Source organism: Ixodes scapularis, unplaced genomic scaffold (genome assembly GCF_016920785.2).
Source record: "Ixodes scapularis isolate PalLabHiFi unplaced genomic scaffold, ASM1692078v2 PGA_scaffold9__187_contigs__length_104089568, whole genome shotgun sequence".
Classification (NCBI taxonomy): domain Eukaryota; kingdom Metazoa; phylum Arthropoda; class Arachnida; order Ixodida; family Ixodidae; genus Ixodes; species Ixodes scapularis.
In genome coordinates, this window is record NW_024609884.1 from 32108744 (window position 1) to 32128012 (window position 19269).

The 19269-nt window shown below is 47.7% G+C and overlaps 2 protein-coding genes across 2 annotated transcripts in view; one reads left to right on the plus strand and one right to left on the minus strand.

The window, feature by feature from the left end:
• LOC8034354 overlaps positions 1–7749 on the minus strand; it is an 81699-nt gene extending 73950 nt beyond the window's left edge. Inside the window, exon 1 of the mRNA XM_029968471.4 lies at positions 7584–7749. The gene's annotated coding sequence lies outside the window, so the exon portion shown is untranslated. The remainder of the gene's footprint in view (positions 1–7583) is intronic.
• LOC8034357 (rab3 GTPase-activating protein catalytic subunit) overlaps positions 1–19269 on the plus strand; it is a 284365-nt gene that overhangs the window by 235272 nt on the left and 29824 nt on the right. The window contains exons 16-18 of the mRNA XM_040222765.3: positions 10008–10062; positions 11716–11917; positions 12184–12278. Coding sequence (XP_040078699.2) covers positions 10008–10062; positions 11716–11917; positions 12184–12278 — 352 coding nt within the window. The remainder of the gene's footprint in view (positions 1–10007; positions 10063–11715; positions 11918–12183; positions 12279–19269) is intronic.

Genomic DNA, 19269 nt, shown 5'->3' on the forward strand with positions numbered 1-19269 from the left:
TTCGTAGCGAGCGACAAGTTCGATGGCGGGTAGAAAGCGTGGGGGAAGCCTAGCCATCACGTTCCTAAGTCACGGTCAGAGCCGATTTTGCTCTTATTTCCGTCGACGAGAGCAGAAATAATCCTGCTCAAGACGTCATAGTGAGCGTTTGGCCAGTCGTGGAAGGATTTTTTGTCGCGTACGTCGCCAATAGAGATGCAAAGCGAGGAAGCACCAGATCTGTTCAAAGGACTCTGAAGCAATCTTTTATAGTCTCTCTTTCTCTTCTACATGCCCCCTGTTTGCGAAGAAGCTCGGGAAGCTAGGGCGTTTTCCCTGGAACGTTTGGACGAATTGCTCTGGCTAGGAAAGGTGCTTCGCATTCTTCTCCACGTCACCCGAACATAAAACGTCCGCTACTGTAACGTCGCAGTCGAGTGACTTGCTGTTGTAAAAAGTTAGTTTTTTGTCAGCAACGAGCACGAATCAGTTGGTGTTTGCTTCTCGTAGCTACAAGCTACAAACTCGTGCCTGTTCCTTTGTCAGAAGTGCTTCCGAAGTATTTTTTTTTTCTTCTACCTTTAGAATTTGAACGTGCACGTCTTCACGGCACAACCGTTACGACACAGTCGAATTGGGGCGCGTCGGCACCGTTCTGTACGTCTCGAGGCTGTTTAACAACTGATTTATGACGCTCCGAATCCCATCTCGGATATTGTGTCGGAACTCTGGGGAGATGTCGTCTCCAGTTACTTATCGCTAGGCGCGAATCGAAAATTCACTCGAATGTTTCTGTAAGATACTACAACTATCACGCACTGGAGGGGAAAGACGAAACTCGAGACTATACAGATATTCCTGTCATTTGTCGCGTCGAGGCGCTGAGACATCGAGATCATACGCCACAAATGAACTGGAGGTTGCGCAAGGTTCGAGGAAAGGCTCGAGAACAAACTGTCTCAAGTATATCGCACGGCTCCGCGAGAGGAAACAATAAAAGCTCTCCGCTTGATAAGACAAACAAGTGGAACAGTGTTCTCGACGCGAGTCGTGAGTCTCCTTTGGCAACGCCTTCTTCCGTTCTTCCTGGACGCGTGAGAGCGCGAAAGTTAAAACTGCAAGATAACAATGTAAAGAAGGGGGGGACAATAGGGCGCCGTGGAAATGTGCCGTCGCGGCCGGCTCGCTGGCTCGCTCGTGAGCCCCGCGAGCAGCGGAACTTTGCCGGGCAGTTGGCGACCGAGGCGCCTGCCGCTCTCCTTCGCTGTTGTCAACAGAGACGCTTGCCCTTCCGAGGAGTCTCGAAAGAAGGGTCGCGGCACAGTCCCCGACAATGAACGACGTTCGCTGTCCGTCCCCTCGATTTCTTTTCTGTCAATGCAAGAAACCTGCCGCGCGCTCGTGGACAATGCTGTACGAGAGACGTGGGGCCCGCTTTTCTCTGCGCCTAATTGCTTTTAATCCGCCGACGAAGTGAGACAATACTCTACGGGGCGAGTGGACGCCAGAGAAGCCGGTCTCGAACTGCGGGCGCCGCCTCCAGTCTCGTCTCCCGAAGTAATAACTCTTTTTTTTTTTTTTTTTAAGAGAAACAAATTGAGGAGCGGCGCAGTTCTATAGTCTCGTCGCTCGGTTTTTCACTTATCGCCAACACATTGCCGCGTGTCCCGCTATAATGCGTCTTTTTGTCCGAAAAAAAAAGAAAAAAAAACGAGGATTAGTACGAGTTTTGTAGTATCGTCTCCCGGTTTTTTGTGGTACTGTGTATGTGCGTTCCCACATTGCTTTCTCTTCCCCACCGAAATAACGAGCACGCGCGTCAAAAAACAAACCTGTTTACCGTCTTTTTTTTTTTTTTTTTGGGTGTGTGTGTATGTGTGTGTGCATGTACAGGAGGTCCGATGAATGCGCGGTGTTTTCGTGCCCTTGAGTTCGCGCTTCTTTGGCTAGCTCGGAAATGCGCATTTTTAGTTCAGCAAAGAGACAATATGGCTGCGTGCCAACAGCCCCTTTTAGAAAAGTATATTGGCTTTCGCCCCCTTACCAAGTCGGTCGTGGCCAGCCTATAGGACTGGCACGCGAGGTTATTCCGTCGGCTCAAACTATCGCTCGTTTGCAGAGATTTTCCTCTTTCTTACGGGCAAGCTGTGTCCGAAAGCTGAGTTTTCTGGAAAACTGCGCAGAAAATGCTTGGGAACTGATCTCTGAACTTAAACCGAAAAATCCAAGAAATGAAAGGGAAAAAACAAATAAATAAAAAAACAAGGGTTCAAAATGTCAAAAAACATCAAAAGTTTTTTTTTTTTTTTTTTTTTTTTTGATGCGAGGGAAAGGGATTTTTCATTAAGCGGGTTGTGTAATTTGTTACTTTTGCTGTCAAGGTGGTACTATTATTTTCGTAGAGTTTGTTTTGTTTGTAAATGGGCTGCACTTTTGCCGCGAAAATGCAGCTATGATTAATTCGTTTGTGTGATAAATTGAATCTCTCCCATTATATATAGGGAAAGGCAACTGGATTAATTTGGAAGTGACTCGGTCCACTGCACCGCCGTATTTACCCTTTTTTTTAACGTTTGGTTCTTACCCATTGGCGGCTTGCTTTCGTGTTCCTTGCCCGAAGGGGCTTTGGAAAAGCAGCTCTTTACTCGTAACCCCCCCTCGGCCGCTGATGACCGTGCCTCTGTTGGCTGGGTTGGCCGCCGGTACAGCGGCTTCTTCAGGGCGCGGTTTCCAGGGCGCCTGGTTACGGCACGCGGGTCTGCGTAACGGTGGCTGCCCCCGAAAAAAAGAAAGCAGAGGACCGACTTTTCGGGTTGCCGAACGGGGACCCCCCGGCGGCGGCGATATTTCACCAGCAATTCAGGTCAGATGCAGATGCGCAGACGCGCCCCTCCAGGGGCGTGTGCCGCAGCTTTTGCGGCCAAACACCGAGTCGGTCATGTTCGAGACGCAGTGGAGCGGTGGAAGTTGGTTAGCCAGGTGCTCCAGTTGATCTGACTGGGAAATTATACCTAACCCCGCGTCTTTCACCTTTTTTTTTTTTGTTATTTATTTGTTCTTACGTGCAGTTTATGGGTGATGGGAGAAATCGTACCTCCTGTAGGATAAGAGGACTCGTGCGCAGGATATAGTGGTCGTTCAGTGTAGCTTACCAATCGACAAAACGGTGAGAGGTCTTGCATACTCGAGCCTGCATTCCGGGATGAAACCGCAATATAACAGTCACATTTTGATTTTTTTTTTCTTCCGAGGTTATACTTATTGGCGATGCGTGCGTCTAGAGGCCTAATTGCTGAGCAGTCAGTCAACTAGAATCGTATCACTCCGATGAGTGTCGATTGGCGCACATATATGTGTCGGGCCCTGCCACCAGCCGACGGATTAGCGCTGCACGGCGGGAGGAAATGTTCCCTCGAAGGTTGGCTCATTTTCTTCGGGGGTGCGTGCACCACGTAGCGCGGTGGCGATTTTGAAGTGTGGCAAAAACGTGTATACGCCTGCATCTGTCAGATTAAGAGGTTCACGGTGGCTCGGGTTTTTGGGCGAGGTGCCTCGCTGCGTGCCTGCGGAAAGTGGACTTGGTTGATACGCGCGAGAGCAAGAATGCGTGGCTCAAGCGCGTAGGGTTAGTAATCTCGGAAAGGGCAAGGGGGGGTGAAGTGAACGAAAAACTTGCCGGCCGCAGGGATATCTGCTTCGCTGGACGCGGGAAAAGAAGTCGGGCCGCCGGCCTGTTTGTTAGCGAGGCTGCCGCGCAAGCAAACACGCCGTCTTGGAGTGGAACCGGTGGCGCCGGCGGAATTCCGTTTCACGCGTTCGGGCTGAGCTTGCTTGCTTTGTTACTGCTGCTGTATTGTTACGATGCGTGCGTGCGTGTTTGTGTGTCCCGCATTTTCCGTCGTGCGATGCCGAGTGCTACTTAGAATCGAGTCTGGCGAAAGCTGTGCCACTGCTGCATTTTAGGGCAGTGTTTCCGAAATTCCATTCAAGTTTGTTTGGTTACTACTTGAATAAGGCGGTGTACTACAATATAATGTTTTACTTTTTTTTTTTTACCGAAATGAGTAAAAATTTTACGAGGTTAGTGGCGCTTTCTACTCGACTGTTGTTACCCGGCGGTTCCATTCTTATGTTTTTTTTCGTGTTTGCGTTTTTGAGAGAATGCTCAGGTGATTGCTTGTGACCTGATTGTGCGTAATCGTTTCTTGACGTATTTATCGACCCCACGTGGTTAAATCTTATTGTAATGATGAATTAGAATCGGTCCATAAAACCGGTACCGTAGCGAATAACTACAGAATATTTCACACATTTCGCCGGTTACGTCGGCAGCCATTAGTGCTCATGACAAAGTGGACGGTACGTCGGAGCGCTCTTATAAGGATATAAGATCGCTCCGACTTGTAAGGCAATAAGAGCGTAACTCATAAGGCAATAAAAACCCTGTGATCGAACGGAGCATCACCGGATTGACCTCCGAAGGTTCAAGGAGCATCCAACAACATAATCAAATGACCTTGACGTAATGAAGCGATGTGAACGTCGTGTGTATACTCTAACGCTGCAGGCATTGGTGCTAACTACGTCGAGGATATGAACAAGTGTTCCGGCACTGATTAGTACGTTTGAATGCAACTGTTTTCGGTTGTGCACGCGAATGCTCAGGACCTTGTTCGCTGCGCCGCCTATCAACGTCGACACATTTGTTAGCCCACACCAAAACGACGAGCGCACGCTCAAGTGGCGCCCACACTTTGGATTCTTTAGAAGCGTAGGTAGGTCCATCCAATGTTCACCGTCCCCAAAGCTCGACACGAGACAATAAGTGGCATGTTTGAACTTGGCTCTGCGCGGCTTTAGTCAATAAGGAAAACCTCTGTATCGGTATTTGTATTTCTTGGAGCGAGGAAAGTCCGGTCAGCCTTGCAGTGGCATTCCTCGGAAGCACGATTCAAGGTTGCAGTTTGATATTCGGCCGGAGGAGATAGGATTGCTGACCGCCTCTGGGGCAATGCAAGCGACTACTGCGCCTTGCCAAGGCTGTCCAAAGGCGAGCGGGCTCGATTTTTCTCAGTCGTCCGGGTTTCTATTGTGTACTGCGCGAACGTTTCGATCGGTCGGGACCTCCGTGGCCCCTTTGCTCCGTCTGCGTCCGAGCGTATTGTGTGGCGGCGTGCTGCACGCGTGCGTGCTGCGTTCAGCGCTCGGAAAATGCTTGACGAATCTGCTGGCTGGCAGCTGTATCCTTCTGTAAATGGACCTTTCTGCAGAATGTTCTCGTGCTTGAGCGAGGCCGCTACCACGTCGTAACTACCGATTTTTTTTTTTTTTTTTTTTATCGCGTGCACGAACATTTGGTATTGCGCGCAGGGAGGTCGGGCCGAAATAAGCAAAATACGTTCAGTTTGTCTGTCTTTGTTTTATATACGTGTCTGTCTGGTCGTTCGGTATGACGGCGAAACCGCCGCGCGCATGGCGGTAAAGAACAGCTATACTCCGTTCATAAGCAGAGACTAGAAGCTCCGCCTTCAGCGCGAGCTCGCTGGCTTCCTCTGTGCTTTGGTTGCGCGTGCCTGCGCGTTCACACATGTTTTAGCAAGGGCAGAAAGCTAGGGCGGAGCTTCTAGTCCCAGCTTAAGGGTGAACGGCGTATACATATTTTTTTGTGCCCTCGACACTTGCAAGTGGTTTGTTGCATCTCATGAGCCTTATTCCGACGTGATCGTCCGGTTTGTCTCGAGCGCGTGTGAGATTGTATTGTTACATATTCAACAGAATTTGAAAAAAAAAAAAAAAAAGTTTTATTTTGGATTTGCATATGAAATATAAATTTCGATATTCTATAACATGTTTGCTAAGTTGTAAACATCAGCCTTTCTATTCAAGCGTAATCCATCCGCACTTTTTACGTGAATACACGAGAGCTGTTTAAAGAATCATTATTATCTTAACGCGAGTTCGTGGTTCATGCAGGTAGCGCACACGACTCACTCTAGAACCACGCGATAACAATAGAAACAAGAGACACCAGTGCTCAAAGATGCTTTAACGTACCCTGAGCTGGTCCATTTTATTTACCTACACCTTGTTGCACCATTGCAGAAAGTAGAATTCTACGTCATTCGCTTTGCATATTCACGCCTGTTTTGAGATGCACACTGGATGTCTTGGTATTGGTGCTACACCTTCGACAGAGGTGCAAGGCAGTGTAGTCAAACCGAACGGGTCAGGCAGAAGCGTTTTATGTCGGCGTGAACATGCGGGGATACCCTGGTGAACAATGACAGGAAGCCAAGTCGAAAGACCCGTGACGTATCCACCACAGCATCTTGTCTTCGCTTCCTGTCACTCGGCAGATCCAGTGAAAGCCGATTTCCGAGCAGTTTTCGGATGGACAGACGAGAAACAGTTTCCACAACGAGGATGCGTATTACAGCGTTTCGCTGCTGACCTCTATTTTGCGGATATGCATGCGCCGACTGAAAGTAATCTGCAACAACAATAATAATAATAATGACAGTGAATTCATAATTGACGTTCTAGCTCGAGGTGATGGTGCGTGATTTGTATAAAAATGGCGTGTTTTGTTTTGTTGGTTAGTTTGCGATGAACAGGGTTGTTGGTTTTATGACTTGAACCACCAAGTGCGGCATGGCGTGTAATTTAAGATGTGTATCATGTGACGTATCGTTGAGCCTAGCAATCGGGTGCGCTGTCTCGATTGTTGTTCGTGTTATGGAACTGCGAAAGAAAATGTGTCCACAAAAGGTGAGCGATGGGTGAGATGGAGATGAACAATTCAGGTAATGAACACAGCGGTACGAAATAGTTTTGGAGGTACTACATAATTGTGATGTACACGCTCTAAGCATGTGAAATATGAGCGATATCACAGAAAAGGTGGAGTTCCCCTCCCCCTCAATCCAACGTATGACACCCTGATACACAGCGCGCGCCAGAGTTGTATCCTTCGATTTGAATCAGAATCACACTTTCCAAGGTAAGCTCGAACTACTTACGATAAGCAATTGCAATTTGTGCAGGTATAGAACTGTGAACGGCGAGCAAGCTGGTGAACTTTTATTGTCTAGAAAAAAAAGAAGAAAAAAGAAACAACACCAGGAAAGTACACCCAAGAGGGAGAAACACACAAACACACTTTCCTGTGTTTTGTCCCTCTTTTGTGTGATCTCTGGCGCTTCTGCATAAAAAGTGGCATCATCTTTTTCTTTTTTTTTAGGGTGAAGGAAGGAGTGGAGAAGGGACTGTTACAGTCACTCAGTTCGCAGTATATGTTCCTTCCGTGATTGAAAAACAAACTTGACTACTCACAGTCACGACCCTTACGAACGGAAGAAATCACTTCAGTGGGTAGTGCCATCCGACGGATTTCCACGATCAGGCTGCTATGCGTTCGATGTTACCACGTTAATTTTCTTTCTCGGAATCGTGTACGGAAGGTAACGGCAGTGCAAATGAGCACTCATATATATGTATATATACATATATATATAAAGAAGCGAATGTATCGACAATAACAACAACGCACTCACAAAAAAAAAAAGGAGCAAGAAAATGTATCCGACGGCGGGAAGTTTACTCACAGGGCCTGGGGCGATCATGTTGGGCGCGCGTATTCCGTGTGGTGCGACGAGCAGCTGAAGGGATGTCGCTCTTTGGCGTGCTGTTGTTTCCTACGGTGGGACGACTACGCTGTCCCGTACACGAGCAGTCGCCCGTGCGGCTACCCTGGTCTCTTCTGAAGGGACCGGCTCTTGGCCGGAGAACCTGTTAGCTGCGGCACGCTCACCCTCGCCGCCGCGCTGCCACCGCGCTCTGACGTCAGGCTAGCCACGATTGTTGTTAGTCGGCGAATACGCCGTTCGTTGGTCCCGTTGCCGAAACAAGCAGCCCCTGTTTGCTTTGAAGATCTCTCCCTCCCGCCCTCGCTCAATCTCGAGGCATTCGTGACCACCGTTATGTACGCCCTCGCCGCCGCAGGGACGGCTCACTGACGCGAGAAACTACCGGGATCCTGGAAGCTGTTTCGTCGATACGGTCTTTGGTTCGTAATGACCCGCGAGATTACAGGACACAACGGGCTATTCGAGCGGGAGAGGTCAGCTCGAAAAATTCGGAAAGCTTGTTGGCTTGAAGAGATAGTTACGATGCTGAGCAGCGCGAACGTACCATTCCAAATAAATCACAATAAAAAAACATCGCTATGCTTGTTTAGTTTTCGGGGTATAATAAAAAAAAACGATTTACGCTGATTGTATTGTTCTGTTTGCTGTATATCTATAAGAAAATAATTGGCAGCGGAAAAGACCGCGATGTGTTTAATCTTGATTGAACGTGGATGGGTGGTTTGTTCGTTTCTGTGCGTGTGTGTATTGGGGGGGGGGGGGGGTTCTTATTTATATACATAATATTTTGCTGTTGTGGTCAATTGGCGCTTTTTTTCTCTCTCCTTGTTTCTTCTCTTTTACATAATAATAGCTTTCGCATCTGCGTTTCTTTTTATAGCTTCTGTATTGGTCATAAATATTCGAAGTCGCTCTGTCGACCTTTGCGATGGGTATTTTCTTTTTTTTTGCATGTTGTTTTAAGGATTCGCGTGACACGCTCAAATGCGTAGCGGACAATAGCTTATAAGCAACGTTATTATATCAGCTCAGTTATGGAACTGCTCATAGACGCTGCTTGCACGAGCTGTGCCCCCTCCCCTCTCCCTCCACGGCTCGTCTCCCGTACGCCGCTCGACGCGCCGGACGGCTGCTATGGTATTTGCAGTGCATTCTATGGAATACGTATGTTTCGAAAGCACCGCGTCTACCATGGCGTTCCACCGTATACTCTATGGTACACACAGTTTGTAAACCGAAATTGAGATGGCGCTTCAAACGACGGGAGGCGTACTGAAGTAAGCGAGTAAGGTGGGGTACCCCCCTCCGCGGGAGTTCCACAACTGAAGTAATCTGGTAACGGTGTTTATAAGTCTCACCACGCTGACGTCGAGTAACAAAATGATGGATCCGCGTCACGTGGATAGCTCCTATAGTCACCGACGAGATCATAAGAACGGCATGAGGTCTTTCAGTTGTCTCGCCTTCAGCGCGAGCTTTTTCTTTGCGATCACACTTCAGCGTCTCGTGAGCTTCGAGCGTGCGCATGCTGGAGGCATGAGCATCCAAAAGAGGCGCCCTGCGCCCAGGGAGGATTTAGAGAGGGGGGGGGGGGGGGGGTCCGGATGTCCTGACCCCCCTCTTAATTTCTGCATGTGTAAAATTTAGGGCGCGAAACGAGGGAGAGGGGGAGGGGGTTCCTAAACATATGGTACGCTGACCAACACCTGCCCCCCCCCCCCCCCCCCCTCTCAGGAAATATCTAATATCTGCATCCGCCCCTGCCTGCGCCTTTTGTCCTCGATTCTCAATCTGGCAGGCCATGCTGCTGTCAACACATGCTGGTGTTTTCCTTTACACAACACCGAGAAGCTTAGCCTAGCACGACCCTCGTGTTGACCTGTTGTAGGGGACATCTTTGTAGTTTTGAGAAGCAAAATACTCCAGGTGGCCCACATATTTGGGCTCAAGCTCTGGGTAATGTAACTTGTCGTCATTCAAGGGGGAAAAAAAATAGTAAAAACTTTGATGGTGTGAATGAAAGAATCCTGTGCAACTTCACCTAGAGTCACTTGATGCCCCACCAGTGTAAAACCTCAGTGCATTATCCTGGAAGTTTTAATGTCAGCTTGTGTCACAGACCAGTGGTAATCATTTTGCTGCCGTATCAAAAGATGGTAGTTTTCAAAGGTTATGCTTAAGGCTCGTCCACACAGTTGCGTGTGACTAAGTTAAGACTGGTTGCGTCGAGCTGTTGCTATGACGAGCCTTACAACGAGCCAATGGGGAGGCGCTGCGCTACACGACGCAGCGCAGCGCATTGCAGTCGACACAAGTGTGGGAACGAACCTTTCGAGCTATTTCATTTTATTTACTTTACGAATATTTTTTTCTTCTTTCCAGTCTGGAGCCTGGGGCACCCAACCTGGCAGCTTCTTTATTGCACCAGAAGCTTCAGGTAGCGTATCCTTGCAACTGCCTTTTTCCATGCTAACACTAATCCTCTCTCAATTACTTTATTTCTTTCTTTTTTTACGTGGCATTAGGCACTGGCTATCTTAGCTCTGTCTCCTTTCCTCATTATAATTTTAAAAAAATGAGACGTTTACAAATTTCTGTAATGCGAAATTAGAGCGCAGCTTTTGAGGAGGAGGGGAGGGTACGGAGGAGAGGGTATGCCCCTCCTCCGTGCCCTCCCCTCCTCCTTTCCTCCTCCCGTCTTCCTCCCCTCATATTCGCTCCTCCCCCTTCCCTCCACCTCCTGCGTACCCTCCCATCTTCCTTCTCCGTACCCTCCCCTGCCCTCCTCCCAGAGTTTCCCCACTAAATTTAGCTGGAAAATTGACGCCACGTGACCTCAACACCAATTCAGTTTCCCCGCTAAATTTAGCGGGGAAGATGACGTCACGTGACTTCGTGTCACATCCCCCATGGACAAATTTAGTTTCTCCGCTAGATTTAGCGGGAAAATTGAGGTCACGTGACCTCAGCACCAATTCCATTTCCCGCTAAATTTAGCGGGGCGGTTACGCCGACGGCGACGCCGCTATACGCGGAAACGGGCGCCTAAGAACTGCGCTCTAAAAAGCAGATTAGGCGTTAGAGGTTAATACAGTGTAACCTTCGTCTGCCAAAGTATGATGACACTGTTACACGCTTTAGAGGATAAATTTAGCCACTGCAGTGTGACTGCTCGCATAGGGACATAACTGTAGTGTGTCACACGACCGCTCGGCGGTACCGTGCCCATTTAGATTGAACTAGAGTCACTAAATGAGCTGCGCTTAGAGTATCGGCACTCCGTTCCCCGACAGTGTTGTGGTCGCCGCCATTTTGGCTCGTATGCAGAGCAGACGCAACTGCCGATCGTCATGATTCAAAAGTGCGTCTTCCCCAGCATTAGATTCGGTGTTAGGAAGGTCATGTAATATTGCTTTGCTTTGTCGCGAGCAGTTTAAATATTTGTGGAGGGCGGAAAAGCGTTTCCTGTGATTTCAGATAAAGCTTCAGATAACTGGCAACCATGATTTTAAGACACAATATGGCGAAGTGTCGTTACTCTGAAGCGTAGCTTATTTAGTGGCACTAGATTGAACCGAGCAAGGGTGGGGACAGAGCCTGAGTATAAAAGGCTCTGGGTGGGGATTGAGCCCCGGATCTCTTGGTTCTGCAGCGCGAGCTTCTCGCTCCGCGTGCTCCGAGCTGCGGTGTGCTAAGACAGTCGGGCACCGATCCCCCCCCCCCCCCCCCCCCCCCCCGCCCTAGTTTGAATTAGAGCCACTAAATGAGCTACGCTTAGAGTATCGACAGTCCGTTCCCCGATCTGCTAGTGGGCGCAGCCATCTGGGTGCTTATTGCAGAGCAGAGGCAGCTGTCAATCGTCACAATTTTAGCTTTAGAAACGGCGTTTGGAAGCTCAGGCGATATGGTTTTGCTCCGTCGCGAACCCTTTAACATTTCTGGGGGACGGAAAAGCGTTTCCTGCGATTTCAGATAAAGCTTCAGATAACTGGCAACCGTGATTTTAAGACACAATATGGGCAACTGTCGTTACTCTGAAGCGTAGCTTGTTTAGTGGCTCTAGTTTAAACGTACTTTGTGGGTCACGCAGATGCTGAACTGCTGCATCGAAAGGAAAAAGAAGCGGGAACGCTGGCAACTTCAGACGAGTGAGTCTGCAGCCCAGCAGAAGTCGGGATCGAGCGAGAGTGACGACGAAATTTTCTACGAGTGCCCCGACGACATGGATGCCTCAAGTGACACGGCAGATGCTGTCAGTGCACATTCTCCTAAGGATGGCGGAGGTACTTCAGGTGGGCTTTTCGTTTTTTCCTCACTTTATGAACGTTAACGGTGAAAAGAAAACAGCACCAAAAAACGAAGGACAAGAAGATGAAGTGCGCACACGATTCGTGTGTGTACTTCATCTTCTTGTCCTTCGATTTTTTTTTTGCGCTGTTTATTTTACCGTTAACATGTACCACCAACTCGCCCAATTTTCCACAATATTGGTTTATGAATGTATTTTTTTTTTTCGCGCTAACTGTAAGGACTTCGACATTAGACAGTTTTATTACAGACTCACAGGACAAGAGTCGCGAGGGCATACTCCGTCGCTGTGGTGACATGACACTGCTGGAAACCGGAGAGCCGCTACAGATTCCCGTGACACAGGTACGGTATCTCGGTGTCCTTGTTTTTGACTAAAAAAAAAAAAAAAAAAAAAGGAAGACTGGTTTGTTGAGTAAACAGTGATATGACTGCTGCCTACAAACTGCGCTGAAGTGACCAGCTTAGCTGCTACATTTAGATACATTTCACCAAACTGTGTGGAATATGCGCCAAGCGCCAAAAGTTAATTTCTCGTTTTCGTTATTCTGAAAGTCTGGCCCCGCTACACTGCGGGGTCGTTACGGACGCTTATGCAGATTTGAGGAAGTTTTTGAATATCGATTCGTAAAACGTACTCTTTGATTGGACGTTTCTATCGTATACTGGTAATTTAGGGTGTCTAGCGACCGGGAAAACCGGGATTTGTCAGGGAAAGTTTCATTACCGGGAAAAATCGGGGAATTGTCAGGGATATTGTCAAAAAGTGAGCCCCGTCAAGAAAAATGAGCCGGAAACGCCATCGAGTTCCCTGAGCAAAGGCTCGACTCGACGACTTGGGGGCAGAAAAATGGGCAATAAATTCTGCTTACAGCGGAGCGCGGGCTCTGCTCACCCGATGTAGAGTATGCTACCCGATGCAAAGGGAAGACTCGACAAATCCAGTCCAAGCCTTGGATTGGATTGAACTGGATTGAGGACGCGACACTAGGCTAGATTCGGTTAGAGCTACTAGATTTAGTAACACATGGGAAAGTCGCAGATCCCAATTTAATCCAAGCCTTAAGCAGAAAGTGTGCATCTGGCGGCCATGCTGCCATTCGGTTATGAACGTGTGTGATTGAGCGTCATGTTTTCAATGTGTTTCCGGAAGTGGCCTCTTCACTGACGATGTCGGCGGCAAGAAAGTGCAACGTTTGATCCGGACTGGACGAACCCGAATATTTCGGAATATGCAAGTTGGATTAAGCCGTGCAAAATGATCCCCACAGTGCTCAGTGTTCAATGCCTTGTGTTGTAATGGTTTTATGTACTTAACCGGCTCTAGAGTGGTCAGGGAAGTTCATCTGAAATTGTCAGGGAAAACCTGGAAAAGTCGGGGAATTTTAAAATAATAATTTTCTACACACCCTGTAGTAATTTAGTTTCACAATATTTCTCGTTGTTCGGGGTCTATTTTGGCCGGGGAGTTAGTACAATAATTTAGAGAGAAAAATTCCATACCTTTGGGCCGCTTCGGAACGGCGGTGCATAGACGCGCACATCGGCGGTCCCAGTTGGTGGTCCCGATGGGTAGAGATCGCTGGCGACGTCGTAATAAGAACAAAGAAGCAGGAAAACATCACCCGTAAGGTCTGTATTTTGTTCCCCCTTTTCTATCTTATTTAGCAGAAAAACACCGGAATAGCGCATTGTATGAAACTAAATAAAGTTGACAAGCGCTCGAGCAACTTCAGCTCGTCGCGGCAAAACGAACAGGCCTAATAACCTTTCGTCTGCTTTCTTTCTCCGCTCTTCTGTAGTTCTTTCTCGTTCTTCCTCTCGGGACCGCCGATGTCAGCGCCCAGGATTTACCGCGTTCTGCTCCCGTCTTTACCCCTGTGATTTTGACTGGTTAGTTGGCTCCGTTGAGTGCGCTTCTCACTGGGCAGTGGTGCGCTGTGGAGAAGCGACATTCGCAGAGTGGACTCCGCGACCCTGCCTGTGTTCCAAATCTTAGGCAAATCGATCTGAGTTACCCCGACGGGTCACACCACGTACGTGACAACCCTTGAAACCCGGACCGCTCGCGTCCACCGAGACCAAACTAAATACGATAACAGCGCGCCCCTCTAGCGACGAATCAAAACATGAAAGTTGATTTATATAGGTACTGCGAAATAGCATAACGAGGTGGCGCCACCGGCCTTTGCACGATTAGACCTGAACCAATACGTGTAGCCGTGCAGTTCCCGGAGTAGCCTCCGCGGGAGAAATGGCAGCGTTGCGATCGCCTTTAGTTCGGTTCTCGAGTACGGTTCGGAGCCACTTTCTCAAAGCAGGCTTTATGGCTGTTTCCCAACTGAGTTGTCCTAGTAACGTTGGTGGCAACACAGATAGAGCAACGCCCAGCGCGGGCAGGTTTTCAAACGCCAAGGTACAAAACCCTTACCCTGAAGTAAGATCAAGTAAATTTTGGAACACGGCCCCTGTGTATCTCGCTTTGCCGCAGCACAACAGCGGGTTTATTGGATAAGCTGTCATTCAGAACGGGAGAATGCACGCGCGCGCGTCAGCTGTTGAAAAAAAAAAAAAAAAAAGAAGTTTTTGGTGAATGTTCTTGACCTTGTGATAAAACTTTCAAAGTAGAATCGCGGCCTTATCGGTTGTGATTGGTTTCAGTTTTGAGATTCAGGACAGAATATTTGCAGTAATGTGATTGCTGCGCCAATTGTGCCAAACTGCGCCAAGGGGCTAACCCTGCTACATCTTGCTACATTTCGCCAAAATATCGGTAATCTGCGCCAAGCCTGCGCCAAAGGACCGATTTAGGTCGCCTTTCAAAACCGAAACTAAACTGAATACTGTAATTGAGCAGGCTTGTGTTATGTGGCGCAAGCGGCGACCTGACACAAAGTACTGTACATCAATTGTCCACCCGTTCTTGCATGCTTTTTCCGGCGTCTCGCGTTCCGCGCTCTCGTCTTGTGGGTCTCGTCTCTCGTTTCTTTTTTTTAAATATATTTTTAGCGATAGAAACGGATGTGTGCAGACGCTCCGACGCTAGCGTGCCGGGTACCAGCCGTGCCGTCATGCTGTGAAACGAAACCATGTTTTTTGCGCGGCAGCAGTTACTTTGTTACCTGAAGCAACGGCCGTGGGAAAACTATATTTGGTCACTGCCTTTCAGTCACCGTGGTCGCGCGACGTCGAATGTTGCCGTCCCCACAGCACTGCAGATATGGTACTTTCTAAACTGTAACGTAAGGACCGCCGCATGTTCATCAACATTCCAGTTCTTGTTTAAGTTATACGTTACTACAAAAATCTATCTATAATTCAAAGACCAGAGATCAAAGACCAGACCAGAGACCAGAGATCAAAGTATTGATCATCTAGATTCCTCTTGGTGGGCCTTCTTTCGAGAGAGACCTCGGTACGTGAAATATCTACCGTGAAAGAAAGTGAAGGGAAGTGAGCTAAAGCAAAGAAGGCAATGTCTGCACGATGAACCCGCATAGCGCGCTTGTGTTTGTCTCGAGTTCAGTCGTTGCACAAAGCGCTCCAATTAAGAACGTTTTGAGGCTGGCTCGCAATGTCTTGCATCGATGCACTCAGGTTCTTTATTTTTTGTGTTTAGCTTGTACCTTGTTTACCGGCCTGGCAAGCACGCGCCACTGGACTGTTTTTTTTTTTTTTTTTTTTTTTTTCGCAAGTTCAAAAGTTACATTTTGTGTACAATTTTGGGGATAAGTTAGCGACGGAACTGAGGGGCATGGTTTCGGTTTCGATCAGACAGCTGTTGTCTGCGCTCGCGCGACGAAGCATGCTGAACAGCAAGCCTGCCGAAGTTTGCCTCACATGCACGCGAACATGATTGCGTGACTGAGGCACTAGCTGGGACGCTTGCAATTCATTGTTTTACGTTTGCTTACTTTTGACGAAAATCTGGCACGTCGGGAACCAGTAAAACGGTGGCAAGCGGTTTTTCGAAATTGCTTGGCAATGCCTACAACAGTGTACACTTGTGGGATGTCTGAGCAGTAAAAACAGAAGCAGCGAGCTCCGAGCTCCGTCACAACACGTCACATCAGAACACGACACAATACAAAGTGCCCTTCGTTTGTACAGCACTTAAAACGAATATTTTTATTTTCCTTAGAATATCTGCTCCAAAATGCACTTTTGCTGCTCCGAAACACTGTCTTGGCTGCTCCAAAAGCCGCTTTTGCTGCTCCAAAACACTGTTTTGGTTGCTTCGGAACGTGCGCCAAAATGGCTTAGGCCAATCACATCACTGTATTTGGGTAAAATTTGATGATTCCTAAATCCCTTCATTTAAATATTAAAGCTGACTTTAAATATTAAGGCTGATTTAAATATTAAAGCTGTTTGAGTGAAAAGTCAATGAACAATTAGTTTAGTTTAAATAACAGGAGCCTTAGCAGATAATGTATGGAAACTTGGGAATAATCTTAAGAAATTAGGTAAATTGTTATTGAAAAATCATATGTGTATCATATACATCTTGATTTTGTATGGTCATAAAACCATGTCCACATGCACAATACCATTGAGTCGCATAATTATATTACGAAAGCTTTGATTTTTTTACTGAATTCAAGTTTGCACACTTTATTGCAGCTTTCAGAACTTGAAGAAAACATTCAATTTGGTACTCAAATTTATTCAGTTTGGTTCAAACATAATTTCAGTAGAATACTGTTCTCTGTACTTTTCATTCCTTAGCTCAAATTACCATTCATACATGCTCATCCAAGGTCAGCATGTCTCAAAGGCGACTACTATACTCCGTTTCACGATAACTTGGCGAACTGTGGAGGCTGCGGCCCCCGCGACCCAATAAGAGCGCCGGGGCAAGGCACGTCATAACACTCCATGGTCGAGGCCACCGGGGCCCTCGTTACCGCCACGGCAACAGCGCCGTCCGCGACAAAAAGTAGTTCTAGGCTTCTTTTTCATTTAACCGCAATTGAACTCGCGCGCTTCAATCTCTGACGAGAAGATATGAAGAATAAATAATCACAAATTTATTACTTTTAATTATATTTAAACCAAAAAAAAGTGACGTCACATCCGTATCCGCTCCCGACGTTTTTCTCCTTGGCTGTGTTCCAAAATTTACTCGATCCGACTCCGGAGTAAAAGTTTCGTACCGTGGCGTTCCAAAACTTACTCGAGCTTTCGATGACGTCAGAACTCGCGTTCCAGAAGCGGGTTGTTTACTCCGGAGTAATTACTCGCGCTACCCTCCTCGATCGGGGGGTAAAGTCGGATCAAATCGAGTAAATACGTCACGTGATCTGTTCGTCGTCTGCTTTCTGCGCCGACAGCCGTCAAAGCTCGCTTGCTCCGTTGGTTTTGGTGGCGGACGTTCGAAATGACAAATAATTAGGTGCAGCATGTGTGGTTATTGCGATTTGCTGTTGTCAACGCAGGAATTGACTGCATTACATCCAGACCGTCCACCTTCCCCGGCAACGTGTACTTGTTATTATCTGAGTGCGAGCGTAAACAGGAGCTTCTCCGCATCCTCGTCCTCGGCGTTGGGGGAATGCCGTATTCTCACGTTCAAGGCCAAAAATGTTTGAACTCGGTATATGATAATGTAGTATTTTTGTTTCCTCCAGAGTGTGTGTAATGAGAGGATAACGTTTGTAAAGCAGTGAAGGCTTCGAAAATTTCACTGTAATCACATTCGCGTCACATTCGTGTCTGAAATAAAAGATACATACATACATACAAAGCGAACGTGAGTTTCATATCACTCTGGAGAAAGCACCCTCGCGCTGTACCGCTACACCGTGTGGAATATATTTCTGGAAAACATAATCGGTGCAAATTACAATGCGTGGAATATATGCGTTTAGGGCACCGTGACTAGAATTGCAGCGATCGCGCTGGTTAATAAAAACACATTTTTTTTATGTCTAGCTGTAAGGAGTAAGTAATTTTGATCTCGATATACAGCTCAAAACGAAGGTTAGTAAAAGGAGCTGGTGGATCCACCTCAAAAAACACCGCGTCGTCATTAAAATTACCGTTCTTCGGGTGCTTTCTCCATGATCAAAAGGATCGTCTGCTATTTTCTGCCATCGCTGCTGTGTTTTCTTTTTGCCGTCGCCCAAGACGAAGCCAATCCGCGTAGTATCCAGGTGATTATCCTGGCCGTTCCAAAATCGAGTCGCGGATCGTTTACTCGCGATGTCACGTGGTATTACCCGCTGACGTAGGAGGCAGGTTACTCGGGTAAGATTTGGAACATAGCCCCAGTAGGGCTGTGGCGGTTGGCGATGGCCGGCGATCGTAGCCGTGTAATCGGCCGTTTCCGCTCGAAACATCGCTCTGTGCCCTGGCATTAGCACCCGTCACAGATTCGCGGCTAAATTGAGCGTATGGTTGTCTCATGAACTGTTCCCGAACTGATCGCTGTTCTAGCGGACCGAAATGTCGCTGTGGTGGACGTTCGTGGTGGACGTTCAAGTTGGTTGGTTTCGAAGCAGACGACTCTTGGCTAGCAGACGATAGTCGGTTCCTCCGGGCCTCGCGCCTCGCATTTGTCGTAGTGACACATGCTCCCGTGACGTCGGCTCACGTGCCTCGCTCCGGCGCTCTTATTTGGTCGCGGGGCCCTAGCCTCCACAGTTCGTCAAGTTATCGTGAAAACAAATTTATATTTTGATTTTTTTTTTTTTTTGACAAAGAGGATGTTATTTTCGTGCAACATTCTTGTCATTTCTTTGGTACATTTATGCACAACTACACAGCTAGCATAAGTGTTCGAGAGAACTAAACTGTCTACTGTGCAATCGATGCTAATGAGGGATTACACAGGAGTGGAAATCAAAGAAGGCATTGTCTTGTAGTTGGGCAGATCAGCACATGCAACTTAGTGTAGTATTCGCACTGGCATAAAAGAAGAAAAAAAAAGTATACCTGTGCTTCACAGTCCATAAGTCCCCGATTTCTCGTGTCACGCGTCACTGCTTTGCATAAGCGCTCTCGCGTCAAGCTTCACCGCTTTGTCCTAGCGTGCTCGGCGAAACGGCTGACGAGGCGGAGAATCTCGGTTGGCTCGAATTTTCGGCTCACTATATTTTCTTCGGTAAAAATGATAGTTCGACCCCTAACTTTAAAAGATAATGTCAGAAAAAAATTAAAAAGGAATTTGACTAAATTTGGGGGGGGGGGGGGGGGGGGAGGGGAGGGGAGGGGAGGGGAGGGGGAGGAGGGGAGGGGAGAAAAGGAAGTTGCGGATTACAAAAAAAGAAAAAAAAAAAGGTATGTGATAGCTCAAGTTCTAGGATGAACGAAACTGTGCTTTACAAAAAATTTC